At 44.6% G+C, this 14,027-nt stretch overlaps 1 protein-coding gene across 4 annotated transcripts in view; it reads right to left on the bottom strand.

Annotated features, from left to right (window-relative positions):
* PTPRO (protein tyrosine phosphatase receptor type O) overlaps window positions 1-14,027 on the bottom strand; it is a 1,358,825-nt gene that overhangs the window by 244,552 nt on the left and 1,100,246 nt on the right. For 2 of the 4 annotated variants that reach the window (XM_069628367.1, XM_069628366.1), the window contains exon 17: window positions 12,095-12,178. The exons of the other annotated variants lie outside the window; for them this stretch is intronic. In XM_069628367.1, the coding sequence (XP_069484468.1) occupies window positions 12,095-12,178 (84 nt within the window). The remainder of the gene's footprint in view (window positions 1-12,094; window positions 12,179-14,027) is intronic. 4 annotated transcript variants of the gene reach the window in all.

Below are 14,027 nucleotides of genomic sequence, written 5' to 3'. Positions count from 1 at the left end.
CAACAGTGTTTTGCTTTAGCTGCTTCAATTGGGGTGCAGCCACATTCCTTTTTAAATGGAGTAAAAAGGTGTGTGCATGTACATATTCACAATGCATTCTGGGAATTTCAGCGGTGCCTGCATACCAGCAAAGGCCAGATGCACACCACGAATCCCGGAATAATCGGCTTGTACTGGGATTAAAAGGAATATGTCCATGAGGGGACACTGTACAGTCTCTGGATGTGCAGTGGCACTGAAAGACACCACTGCACAAAGTACCATTGGTGTCAATTATATTGGTGGAAGGCAGCAGGGAGCATTGGCACAGCTACCCGATTTCAGGGGTGAACATTCAGTCAGAGATTGCAGTCCGTGTAATTCCCCCTAACCTCTCTGGAATGTGCTTCTTATTCAGAGGTATTTCAATCGGGTTTACCTCTGCAAATCTCCTAGTTTGCATGCTCACCAATTGTGAAGGGGTAACCACTCCCTTCATGGAGTATCCCCTTTGACTCTTATGCTAGCCAATCCCAAGGGTGGACTGGAAACCACAAACAGCCCTGCAAATCATTTTCAAAAGTGTCCCCATATTATACATTCTCAGAGGCAAGCCCAACCCTTTTACCTATGGGAGCATTTGGAATAAAATGGGTCACCACACAAAAGAGGCCTACCGGGAAATCTCCAGAGTTCTCTATAGCACTGTCCACCCCTGCCCATTCCTCTTTTCCCGCATTGTGACTTGTATTGGTTGTAAGGACTCTATTCTCATCTCCTTCCATCTTAATCTTCCAATGATCTATGCTTCCTGCCCATATTTCCCCTAACTATTTTGCTGACTCTCTGACTCTGATGATTCTCTTTTCTAATGGTTTGTTTTGTTGTGGTGCATTCATTCGCTGGTACCCATAGCCTCTCACTTCCATTTCCCCATTTCTGTAGCTGAAAGGTCCCACGCATGCTTACACTGCTGTCAAGGCATGTAGGTAGGAAAACATAACTGACATGTAGGGTGGAACTGCAATTGTTTAGGGGAGGGCGTGGGAGTTATAAAAAGAAAAACAAGCAAACAAACAGGCCCACTTGTCAATAAATTACCTATGTATCATTAATTCAGGATCCCTCCCTTGTTTAGGACCATTGAGATCTGAGGGATGAGCACCACCTTTGGTCAGGATAGCAGAAATACCTTGTATACGCCTCACATTTCTCAAGGATTTCGTTCCTCAGCAAACGTATAAGAAAATAACCAATGGAAAAGATTTTTAAAAACTGGCCAAGCTCAGGCCATCTCCCAGGCAGGTTCAACAGAACTATCCTTACCAAGTCTTCTGAGAACTTCATGGTGCTTCTCTAGTCACGCACATTCCAACGGTTAAACTCTTTGGCAGACCTCTGGTTCCTTGGTGGTGCCTTCAATGATTAAGTGTGAAGTGGAATAACTGCTTCTCTCCCTTTAATCAAGTTTAAAGGAAAGTGGATCTAGGTTGCTTTGAAGGTTCTTGCCAGCAAGCCCCAGAGCTTCCACTAGACAATATTTCCTTTTGGGTTTTATGAGATGCCTATGGGTTGAAGCCTCAGAACAAGCTTGTCCCTAATAGCCTTCATACTATAACCTTGTCTCTCTTTTTCCTTTCCGCTACTCTCTTTGTTTACCTCCTTAACACCCTTTTTAGACACAGCCTGTCCTTTCTACCTTGCTGAGGTCTTGACATAAGCCCTTCTCTAAGGTTATTCACTCTTAGTGTCTTGTGGTCTTGTGTAGTCTGACACTTTCCTGTTCAATACTGATTTTCATTTTATCCTCTGCTTTAAAGTTACCCACATCCTCCTTGATATTCCATCAGTCCTTCTCCACAACCCTGTCTAATGCCTCACCCCCCACTCCTTTGATGTTCCTCCAAACCCCTTCTCCACTTCTCCTTAATATATTTTCCTTCACCACATTAATATTCCCCCAATCCTTCCCTCTAACTCTCTTTACCATGACTGTAAGGGTGCAGAAGTACACGTCTGACACAGTGGTGGTATGTTTGTTGCCAAATACTTTTATCCAAAGAAATAAAAGAAAGGAAAAAACAATCTGTCCTTATTTCTGTGAGGGGTTGTCACAACAAAAAGACTAAGGATTCGGTCAGGATGTCTAATCAAATAATATCTCCACCGTCCTGTGTCAAAACCTATTTCCGTCGCGTACACTTTAGATTACGTAAGGAAAAATGTGTGTCTCATATATCTAGATGGAGGTTCATTTTGATCTGGATATTAGGTCAAATGTTCGGGTCTAGGAAAAAAGGCACAATGAATGTTCCTTTGACTTAAACATTCTCAAGGTTGGATGCTCCTCCAAAAGTAAGTAAAATCACAACAGGATTACTAGGGAATCGTCTTCCCTCCTATCAAAAAGGGGTTCTCTTCCTCTCTTCTTTCTCTAATTCACCAATATAACCTCAAGTCTGGTATACTCTCCTGAGTGTAAAAGTTCTTCTTCCCAAACACAGTTTTAAAGTTTCAGCTGAGTCTATTCTCTCGTTCTTTCTTCGAGGTCACAAATGTAAGGTCAAGTCTGGTTCACTGGCCTGCCAGACTGGACTGCAGATGTTATGATTCCAGAAATAATGTGTCTGTCTGTCTGTCTGTCTGTCTGTCTGTCTCTCTCTCTCTCTCTCTCCCTCTCTTTCTCTTTCTCTCTCTCGCTCTCCAACTAGTCTTAGGGTCTCCCTGACATGCTCTGTACTTTCTTTCTCCTTTTCTTGGGTCGCAGACCTGTTTATGCTGTCTCTGGACATTCTCGACTAGTTGTGGCTTTAGCTCCTTTGTTGCATGCTTCCCTGTGTTCTTGTGGGTGCCAAACCCCTTAATTTTGCTTTTGCATGGCTCCCCCAACTTGGTATGTGTCCCAGACCCTGCTCTCTAGTTTCTTGTGTGTCGCACCCAGGCCCGGTCCACTAACCTGCCAGGCTTTGGTGTTCATATATATTCTTCTTACTTTCTCACAGGTACTGACACAAGGAGGATGGGGATCCTTAGCCTTCCTCATCCGCCAAGGTACCTTTTGTGGAGTTTTTGCAACTGCTTCTTCCCGCTGCAGGATCCTGCATGCCTGTCAGTTGTCTCCACATCTCCTTGCAGAGTTTCCAGGTCTGGTCATTCTCGGATTCAGCTCCTAGGTCTGACCATGTGGTCCGACTCCCGGTCTCTCCTAGGCTTCCAATTCTCCAGCCGGTACAGCTAATAACACAGCATGTGTTCGGCGTGGCTCTGACAGCCCTTTCTGTTCTCTGTGGCTCTTGGTTCCCCCAGGGAGGATCTTTCCAAAAGCATAGTCCTTCTTCCCTTTTTATGTTTGGTCTAGGCCTTGGATGACTTTACAGCGTATGTTGGTTCCATTGTGGGCTTTTGCCTCCTGGCCAGCTCTTCTTAGTCGCAGTATTTTTGTCAACTCCATCTGGGTAGGTCTAACTCTTCCTCATCCCAGCATGGTCTACATGGACTGGGCCCTCCACACCACAGAGGTACACAGATGTGTGGGGAACCTAAGAGGACTGAACAGAGTGATAGGATAGAGGGCACAGAGACGGGAGCTTTATATACTGCGTTCTCCAAGGATAGTCATCCCTGGCCCCATATAGAGTTTCCCTCCCATGAGATCCATCCATTGAGTACCACCCGAGAGGGGCTAGCGGTCTCACCTCCCTGGCCTCATGGGAAAGGTGTTCCCCCATGGGAGCAGTGACAATACCTTGGGATTCGGCACATACACTTCCCCCTCGTGTATCTGGCTTCTCCATCTAGTTTTCTGTTGGGTTTCTAGGTTGGTATCCCAATTCCAGACAGCCTTGATAGGTGAGAACTCTTCCTTTTCCCATGTCTAGAGAGGAGAATAAATTGTTACTGGTTTATTAATCCCTTCCATAATCTTCCCAAGCCATGGAAAGTCCATACAAATAATTGTTTCTTCTGGCAGTCCATAAATAACTGCAGAATCTATTACAGTTTCTTGACTCATAATCTTAATAATGGTGGGAGTTTTATGATATACCTCCTGTTCTCCATGGGTGCAGGAGATTTTAATTGTTTTATTTTTCCTCAAATTGCCTATGCTGACTAGATTTGCTCTAACACATGTCTGCTGAACGGTTTGTGGCTTTTAAAAGGGGTGGATTGGCAGAAATAATTGCTTGTGGTCTCGATGTCGTGTTGGCTTGATATTCTGAGTCATCCCATTCTTCTCCTGTCATACACCCTATTTCCATAGGTTCTTCTTTCCTACTGGAGAGGCATTGCCTAGCTAGATGTTCTTTTTCTCCACAGGAAAAGCAGGTAATTAGGGGAGTTCTGGGGACTCTAGTCTCCTCAGATTTTAAGTTTCCCCTATCTTTCATGACAGGTTGTCTTCTAACATCCCACTCAGATTCTCAGATTGGCATTTTGTTGCTTTTTGGTAAAACCTCATAAATCTTTACTCTGATTTGGGTCTTGGTTTCGGAATGGTCTCATGATCCGTCTCCAAACTCCCACACTTCAGCACTTTTGTGCCTCATTTAGATATGTGTTTGTTCCCTCCCCATTGCTGGGCCCCTGGTAAAGGTTGTACTTGTGAGCATTCTGAGTTATTTGTACAGTATTGGTCAAATTGAAATATACATTTGGTTTCAGGCAAGGTAGGTCGAGACGTGTGTCTGTCTGAGGTTTTGGGCCCAAGTCTACATCGAACCGATCCACCATCTCGGATCCGAGCAAAGTCTCTGTCCACGGTTTGCCTCTGTGGATGTTAATGGGATTCAACTTCAGTACAGGGTACAGTCATGTTACTCATTGTAATTCCCGACTGTTGGACTTCACAAAGGGTCTGTGGGACTCAAAGTGTTGCTTTTTTATAGAAGTACATCTGTTCTGAAGCATTGTTTAAAGGGTCAGACCCTGTTAGGTTGTTCATATGGTGATCCCATGTCTTATGCATGTGTAGTGATGAGGGTAACCAGGAGATATTCTCCATACCACCTCACCACCTAACATCACTCTGTGGGTGGCAGCACCTGTCCCCCTTACGAGCCCCATCACCCACAATAAAGGTCACAATGGGTACTTGTTAGGGAGAATTTTCAGTTTCTGTGCTAATTCCCTTTAACCTTAGAGATCCGCAGCCCTTGGCTGGAATCTGGGACCTTTTAGATCTTAACCTCCTGAGTGAGTGGGCCTTTTTGCCAGCCACTCACGTCTTTTTCCTCTGACTAAGATTTTGTTTTCCTTACGTCTTTATGGAGTCTGGTAAACTCCATAGGCGTCTGCTTTTTATACAGTGACACACAGCCCCCTTTGTGCAGTGCCACTAAGGAGTCCCTTGGACACCTCTAAATGTTTAAATACATTACAAGAACAGTAGGACAACTTTTGTCTTACTTACCTTTTTCCTTTGTGGGTACAGCACACACCACCTTATGTGGAGTGCTGTGGTGTTAGATAGTAACTCGTTATCCCACTTCTCATGTAACATTTTGTTACACTAACTAACATGAATGGCTGGTGGCACTGGCTTCTTTTTACTACCCTTTGTGCAATGTAACTGCAGGCTGATTTCTCTGCTGCTGTACTGCATCCAACTTTGACCGTTTTACCAAAATGGCCCCCGTCTTCTTTTTTCACCATTTCTTGTTTGTTAGCTCCTTCTGGTCTTTTACTCTGTTTAGATCAAGTTTGAGTCCATTGTGTGGTTTGCCTTTGGCGGGCTTCAACCCCTGAAACCCGCCCAGGCTGCAGTGTGTCTGGGAAGGCATTAAGTGAGGGAGGAACTCGAAACTTCACTGGCCTTTGTTTATAGGCATGCCTGGCCAAAACCAATTCCAACTGGGTGGGTGGCTGTCGTAGAGGACGACACCCCCACAGTGTGATTGACAGTTAAGTGCTGTGAATGAATGGGATTTTGCATACAAGGCAAGGGTTTTGGGACTACCGGCAGAGTCGACCACTGGAACATCAAATCCTAAGAAGATGCAAAGAGATGCCAGCGGCACCTCCCAGGACTGCAAAAGCACTGGTGAAGCCTTGCAGCTGTGTGGACACTGTTTTCCCATTGAAAAGGAAGCTCTGGCAATGATGACTTCCTCCCTCAGGCTGGTGGAACCAACTAGTCTCAAGACCGGCTTCGTTCTGGGCCAATCCTTGTGTCACTGCGACCTTCCTGGGCTGTAATTTCCCAATACCCGGGGTACCTGGACCATCAACAAGTGCAATGTCATCTGAAGGATGAATCTGGCTGAAACTTCACAGACATCTGTGTGATTCTACAGAACTAGGAAATCAGGAAATCTTTGTCCAGAGTCACCTCACCAGAGTTCAGGACCAAGGGTCTGAGGAAATTCCAACCGGGGATGTTAGTTCCACTTTGGCACTGAGAAAAAGGTGCCAAAACCACAAAGAGCCACTGAAACGAGTGGACTCCATTGCTGCAGTGTCCCCCTCGTGAATGCTGCCACAGAAACCCACCAAACATCCTTCCTTTCTTCACCACGACCAAGGTCCAGGAACAAGAGTCTGCATCGCTGCATCAAGAAGGAAGTCAGCTGGAACATATGCTTCAATTCTAAGGTACTATGGGGCTTTGGATTTAACCACCGTCAGCCAAATCTAGTGCTACTCTATCCTTTTGAATTAATGCAGTTCACTGGTTCAGGCCCAACAGCTTGTGCATCTCAGGTAGGCTCTCTTGAGTTCCTGGATTTTTCTTTAATGAGCTACCGACTGTTCAACTTTTTCTAAGAAGATTGCATCAGAACTAGAACTGTTCTATTGACTTTGGCTGTCCTAGTACTGGCTTTGGAAGTGCTTGATCCCTATAAAGGTTTTAATTGTTTTATACTAGTAGTGCTGGGGAAAAGACTTCCCACATCCCTCTGGTAGAAAAAAATATTGTTACAGTGCTACATTGTTCTATTCTAACACTTTTTCCTCCCTCCAAACTCCATGTTGTATGGTGAACCATAAGTGCTACTACTAACCTTAACTGATGTCACTCCCTGTGCTGGAAATTGTTTAGTACAATAAGAATGTACTCACCTGCATTATTGCTATTTGAATAACTTGATTCGGAAATTATACTTGATGTTGCTATTAGTTACTGCATCTATAGGTCAACTCTTTCTCAATATTGGAGGAGCCTTCATTGGCTCCCAGTACTGCAGAGGATACTATTTAAAGTGCTGTGTTTGGTCTTTAAGTGCATTTATGGATTAGCACCAGCCTACCTGACCTCAAAAATGTTAATTCATCACCCTACTCGATCGCCTCGATCTATGGGACAGATCCTTTGGGCGGTCCCTTTTGTCAAGACATTGACATGGGGTGATAGATGTTTCTGCTCTTTTGGTCCTCGCTCTTGGAGGTGTCTGGTAATGGACCCACGACAGATTGATTCTCTTCCCATGTTCAGAAAAAATGATCTTTTTATGTAACTCTTCTATCATTTCTGCACATACTGAGCTACAGCCTAGTGAAGTCTATGACCGACCACTAAAGTTACCAAGATGCAGTTCTGCTGAGACCCTGCGGGGTATGCACGTTAGAAATTTCCAAATCAAATCATATATTGTGAGTCTTTTGCTTTGTGTATCTATACATAAATAATTGTAATATCACTTTTAAGGGTGTGTTTACTTGAATACTTGTGATTAAGGAGTTCACTGTACTGCTCTACAGCTCACAGTACCCCTTCTAAGATAAGCCTGGCTGCTCAGCCACTCTACTGACTTGTGTAGTACAGTCCGATGTTAAGAGTCGGGTCACTAATACCAAGCAGATAAGTGTTATAAAGTCACATACCAGTTGGACTCTACAACATCTTACCTAACAGTACTTGATTGAAGTATCCTGTTCTGTAGGGGTCCCAGTACAGACACATTCACATATTAAGGGTCTGTCAGCTCACATTTCATGTTGCCCTATTGTTTTCATCATAGTCCTTTGCATGTTTCACTTTTTAGGTGGCTACAGATTAGAAATAGTGTGCCTTTCAAGTCCAGTACATTAATGTTCTATTAGGTAATGACATTAAGATATTAATTATATTGGGTCGAATCGAGCGATACATAAAAACTTACTGGGTGGAAAGAGCAAAATGTACACATCCCCTTAGAGGCTATTTTTCCGAGTGTGTTTCAAAATGTGAATTTGAGGCAGCACAAAGGACTTTTCTTCATTAGTATTGGGGCTGTCCTCCGTGCAATGATGGGGTGGCTTTAGGAAACGTTCAGGTTCTTAAACAGTTGCTTTAATTTGCAAATAAAAAATAAACAAAACAGGCCAGTTTGCCTCTTCCACAATACCAAATAGCACGACTCATGGAAAAAAATAGGATGTTTGACAAACAAGAAGCAATTCCATCATTGCTCTGGTCCATCACCATTGAATTCCAATGATGTGGATACATTTTCACAAACTTTAGCAAAGCAAGTAGTTTCAACCCTCTGCAAAGGAAATTGTTGTCCCAAGGACTGGCAAAGTGTCACATATTTGAAAGTAGATACGAAAAGAGCCAATGCTATGAGTTTTAGCAGTTTTAGGGATTGCATGCAATCCCACAGCTCAGAATACTCCGCTCTACAGAATGCAAATGCCTGCAGCACACTTGTCTGTCCTCTCTTTTAATAAGTATGGTGCAATGTTGCTGGTATGAGTGGAGCAGTATTGTGGACCAGTGCAGGTGGCAGAGGCATATTGTGCAGCGAGGGGCGGGGGTACATACGGGGAGGGGAGATGGCAGTCACTATCATTTTTCATGGGTTGTGGGCTTGGGACAGTGTGACTTGTAGTGATATAACCCAATGTGGCAGGCAGGGGAGGTAGCAAGAGACAGGGCACACCGTGGTTACACACCCCACCCCATTGTGCACAGGGTGGATTTGTTTGCACAGGGCCGAAACTGCCACCAAAGGGTCAAAACTAGAACAGTGGGGATTGGACAAGAGAGCAGTCACATCATAACGGCTACTTTTGGTACATCAGTACTGGACAGCGAGAGTCTCACCGCGGAAAGATCAGGGAGGCAGATTGCAGTGAAGCACATAGGATTGTTTTAGGGGCCTTTAACAGAGAGAATAGAAATAACTGCTGGACCCATATGCAGGCAGAAAATATACCTTTGTTGTGTTGGGATGTCTGTGTTTTGTCCTGCAGACCCCCATCCCCCTGTCCCAAGTATCACGCCACACGTTAGCTCAAGTGTTGGCAATAAAAGCCTTTGTGTTTTTATTGTTACAGATATGGGCATAAATATAAACAATAATCGCATATCATAATGTATTGTACTTTGGGCACCGGGTCCTGAGGTTTCCCCCTCTGGCCCGTGCCACCTTCCTTGTCCCACGACTTGTTTGTGGCCACCGTACGGTGTCCTGTCTTCCCTTCCGTTGTTTCTCTCCCTTTTCTAGGGTGGGAGGGTTTGTGGAAAAAAAAAAGGCGAGACGCCAAGTACACATCAAACTCGTTTGCGTCCTTGTGCAGGGTCCCAAACTCATTTGTGTCTAACTGGCTGCAAGCAGCTCCTTATATAGGACCCAGGGGTAGCCCTGGGTCCTTGTTGTGCATGTGTGGGGGTTGTGAGGCCAGCCCCCAGGCCGTCATGTCCCTGACTGTCTGCGCACCCCGGGGTGCAAACCTTTGTTGTTCCCTGCCTCCCTGCACCACCAAACATCCTGGGTGCTTAGAGCCTAGATGGTGATGAAGGGCGAGGTGTTCTTTCACACCTCGCCCTTCCTCATGCCCTGCGGCGCTGCGGCTGCATGTCATCTGTTCTTGCTGAGGGAGAGAGGAGCTAGCCCTTGGTTGAGGGCTGCTGCCCCTCTCTCGTGCCTGCTTCCATGGGGCAGCATTTACCAGGCGTCGGTTGGTACCTGGCAGCGTTGCCCATAACTGCTGGACCCATATGCAGGGAGAAAATATACATTTGTTATGTTGGGATGTCTGTGTTTTGTCCTGCAGACCCCTATCCCCCTCCTGTCCCAAGTATCACGCCACACGTTAGCTCAAGTGTTGGCAATAAAAGGCCGTGGGTTTTTATTGTTACAGATATGGGCATAAACATAAACAATAATCGCATTTCATAATGTATTGTACTTTTGGGCACTAGGTCCTGAGGTTATCCTCTCTGGCCTGTGCTGCCACACACAGGCAGGTTTATCGGCTGGCCGTGTTCCCCCAAAAGTTTGGTTAGTGGCAGCCTCTGCTAGCTAGGGTGTCGGTTATTTCTCTGAAAAAATGTTCCATGCCTAGGCCTGATACGTGTCCCGTCTTTGTGGAAAAATCGGGGTTGCTCAAAGTTATTGCTGTGTGTTTTATAAACCCCAGGCCCCTGGCTATACAGAATTTTTCGATCCCTCTGTTTAGCTTTCTCCTGGCTGTGTCCACTGATTTGTAGCATATGGCCCCTTGCCATGTTTTCCTAGGCAAGATTGCTGAGTGGTACATTTCCGTGTCCCTCCAGTTGTGTGGGATGCCGGCCAGCGAGTTGCATGTCTCCTCATATTGCCTTTTCCTCACCATGTTTACTAGATCATTTCCCCCCAAATGGATAGTCAAAAATTCTGGCTGGTCCTTGTAGGCGACGAGGTCGGCTAATTTCTCGTGAATGTCAAGCCAGTGGAGGCCTCTGTAGCCCCACCATGATGCAATTGTGTTCCTAAAAGCTGACCCTTCCTTCGCTTCTTCGGCCTATCGCCCGGTCCTAAATACAAAGGAGTGCCCGACTATCCAGGCTGATCTTAGCGGTGCATCCTGATCTGTTTTTTAGCAGGGGGGGAGGAAAACTGTATTAGTTCGGGCCTGATATATCTTTTAAAACAGTCTGATTTCCACCCCCCCAGGGTCGTATTTGCCCCTCAGCCTTTTGGTCCATGGCCGGGCCCAAATCGTCCCTGGGGAGTGGGGGCCAGTTTCTGGCCATACCAGGGCCGGTTTGGAGAAAAAAGTGAAGAAAATATGAAAAAAAAAATTCACATTTTTTTTTTTTCAAAAAGCCTTTCATCCTTCTAAGGTCGATAAATAAGTACCAACACAGGTTGGGTGATATTGTATGCATAGTTGTTCTATAAAAAAGAGCTTAAGCCTAAGTGCTATACAATAACATATTATCATTTGGCCCTGGACGTCTGCTTGGATTCGCAGTAATTTGACAATATGGATCTATACACACAGATATTAATGATATATACAGTGATCCATTCTTGTATAAAATGTATATCACATTAGTGAAATCATAACCATATTTTTCATAGTGTACTTAGGAACAATGCCATTTGATGCCACTTTCTCTTTTGTCAATGGGTTAAAGGTTGTGTTTCATCTCTTCACAGGATGTCACTTTGGGGTGGGGTCAAATTACATCACTTCCGGTGATGTCATCAGATGTCAAGGGTCGTGAAGCGAGGGGTGGGCCACTTTTTTGAGGCGAGGGGTGGGCCACTTTTTTTTGGGTGACCAGGCCTATTTCTTGTCCCAGTCCGACCCTCCACCCCCCTATCATCTTTACCTGTTGATTATGCACATCATAACAGGTACATTTGGTTCATCACTACTGGACGGCAAGAGTGTCACCGCGGAAAGATCAGAGACAGATTGCGGTGAAGCGCATAGGATTGTTTTAGGGGCCTTTAACAGAGAGAGTAGAAAAAAACAGGCTTCTGAATGCAAATGGATGCTGCCAACCCCAATTGATCACCATATCACTTTGTGTGGCACTAACAAAACTGAATAAATACTATACTATATTGAATAAAATAAATAAATAAATATTCCCCAAAAAATTAAATATGAACTACACAGTTTTTATGCTCAGTGTATGGGTTATCAAGGTGTCTCCTTGCTCACCATGGAGAATCTCAGTTCCTCCATGGCATAACCCATTTTTTTTGGTCTCGCTGTCCCCGGCCATTAACTCCTAGCGTCCTCCGCTAAGCTCGGTTTTGCTCCCCATTCCATTTTCATTGCATGCAATAGGCTTCAAGGACATTCATGCGAAGGTGTTAACCACGAGCATGGAAAAGAAACATATGCCATCAGTTAATACATGAATACACTTTAAATAAAAAGACCGTTTAGTAAAAGAAAGAAACCAACTTACCAAGGGTTAATATAAAAAGCCAAAAGATAGTCAGTCCAAAGACAGGACGGTAGCAGAGTTAGAAAAGCAAAGATACTCCTGCGCCTGCGAGCATCGGTGTGTCCAGACACAAGGGACGGAAAAGTAGCAAGAGTTAGTAGTGCAGACACGGACAGTTCAGTAAATAAGGCAGACAGCTATTTAAAAAAAAGACAATGCATTCCTTTACCCCCTCTCAGTTCTCGAATTACAGAATCTATAAAGCATAGTAACCTGGCGTACACTGTGCAATAAATAAGCACTCATACAGGCTCTGCAATCGCTCAAGTTATTATTTTCAATAGCTCTTTGGTATACACAGCATTAAATATGTAATCCAAAGCAATTACGGGAAAACAAGTCTATCCTCGTTGTCCCCCCGGTCAATATTTATAAAGACTGGTGCGTAACCCTCCACATGTAATGACATAATGCTGCCATTTTAGATGAGAGACGACCTTTGTACTCTTGCCTTACGACTGGTCATGGTTTTCTTTGTGCTACCGGTCGTTATTACCCAATTGCAGTGCTAGGGTTCACGGCTATGATGACCTCACACAAATCAGACAAGAACGTCACTTCCAGGAAATGATTCCATTGAATGGAAATCCAGGGAAACTAGTTGAAGCAGGAGGAAGGGTGGGGCGAGGAACACAACTTATGGAAGGGAGGCAGTGAGAATGACATGGCATATGTCAGGGGGGCCGGGAGGATAGCTCAGGGTACCGCGCTCGCCTTGGAAATCGAGTCGACGTGGAGCAACACAGGTTCGATCCCTGGGTAGTAAATGCGTTATAAATACCCAATTATAATATGGAGGCAAGGGTAGTTAGATGATGTGTTAAAGGACACTAACACATTATTTTTTATGTTTGTGGATATTATACAGAATAAATTACCCTCAAATGTACATAACAAAAGCTATCACACAACTCATGACCCAGGGATCTTTTACACTCCGCTTGCTGAGGTTAAGGCACGTTATGTTGCGCTAATTTATTATAATCCATACTCATTATTATGAATCTGTTATTGGCTTTCTCTACGATAATAGGGGACACTCGAAATGCCCGTTGTTGCTAACTTGAGCTCCTAGTGCAGTTGGGTCTTTGTGAAAGCTGATTTGATTGTGTACAATTTACATCCCATCATTTGCACAACATATTTGGACAATCTTCAAACCTTTCCATCATAATACACGTCAAATGTGCAAAGATAACAGATGTTGCTTGAGTGTCCATGTAAAACGCTGTGCCGTGTCGCCTTTTCTTTCCCTGCCCTTGCTGTTCAAGGTTAAACATTGAAGGCAATCACCTGCTCCGTGTTGCCAGAAGAGGACGAATCACTCTGCACGCACTCAATAGAACATTCGAGAGCAGGCCCTGACCGACGTTGCCTCGTACTTAGGATCACAGAAAACATCTCCTCCAATTCCAATTAAGGACAGGCTGAAAGCAAACATTTTAACGAGCGGTCATAAGAAAGTATGCAGTGATATATGGCCGAGAATACCGGAATAGCAAACTAAAATAAATGCTTGTCTGCCCGGCAGGCTGAAACGATTAGTCAACATGTAGACGTGGACTCAACATTCCTTCGTGGAAATGTTGCAATGGCGAGTGTTAGAGGGCGAGTTATTCTGACTATGCCAACCTCTGTAACCTTTTGCCTGGCATTCGAGCTAAACAGATTGCTTTCATTCTCTCCACTGCAGATGCCACACTTATTATAAAACCATTTGGAACAGAATCATGGGGAAGGGACCGTGCTGCCTGTTAAGCCATATTATGCACTACTGCAAGTAACAGTACCGCACTCTGGTCCAGTCCTGGTTTTACCTTAGTATTCTGGGACTTCTAGTTCTGGATTTAGCCATTATAAAACCAGGGCTACAAGTGCCAGAATGCAAAGGTAA

The sequence above is a fragment of the Ambystoma mexicanum genome, chromosome 12, assembly GCF_040938575.1.
Source record: "Ambystoma mexicanum isolate Mex_15411 chromosome 12, UKY_AmexF1_1, whole genome shotgun sequence".
Classification (NCBI taxonomy): Eukaryota; Metazoa; Chordata; class Amphibia; order Caudata; family Ambystomatidae; genus Ambystoma; species Ambystoma mexicanum.
The sequence above is the reverse complement of the archived record's forward strand: the minus strand, read 5'-3'. Positions and strand labels throughout refer to the sequence as shown.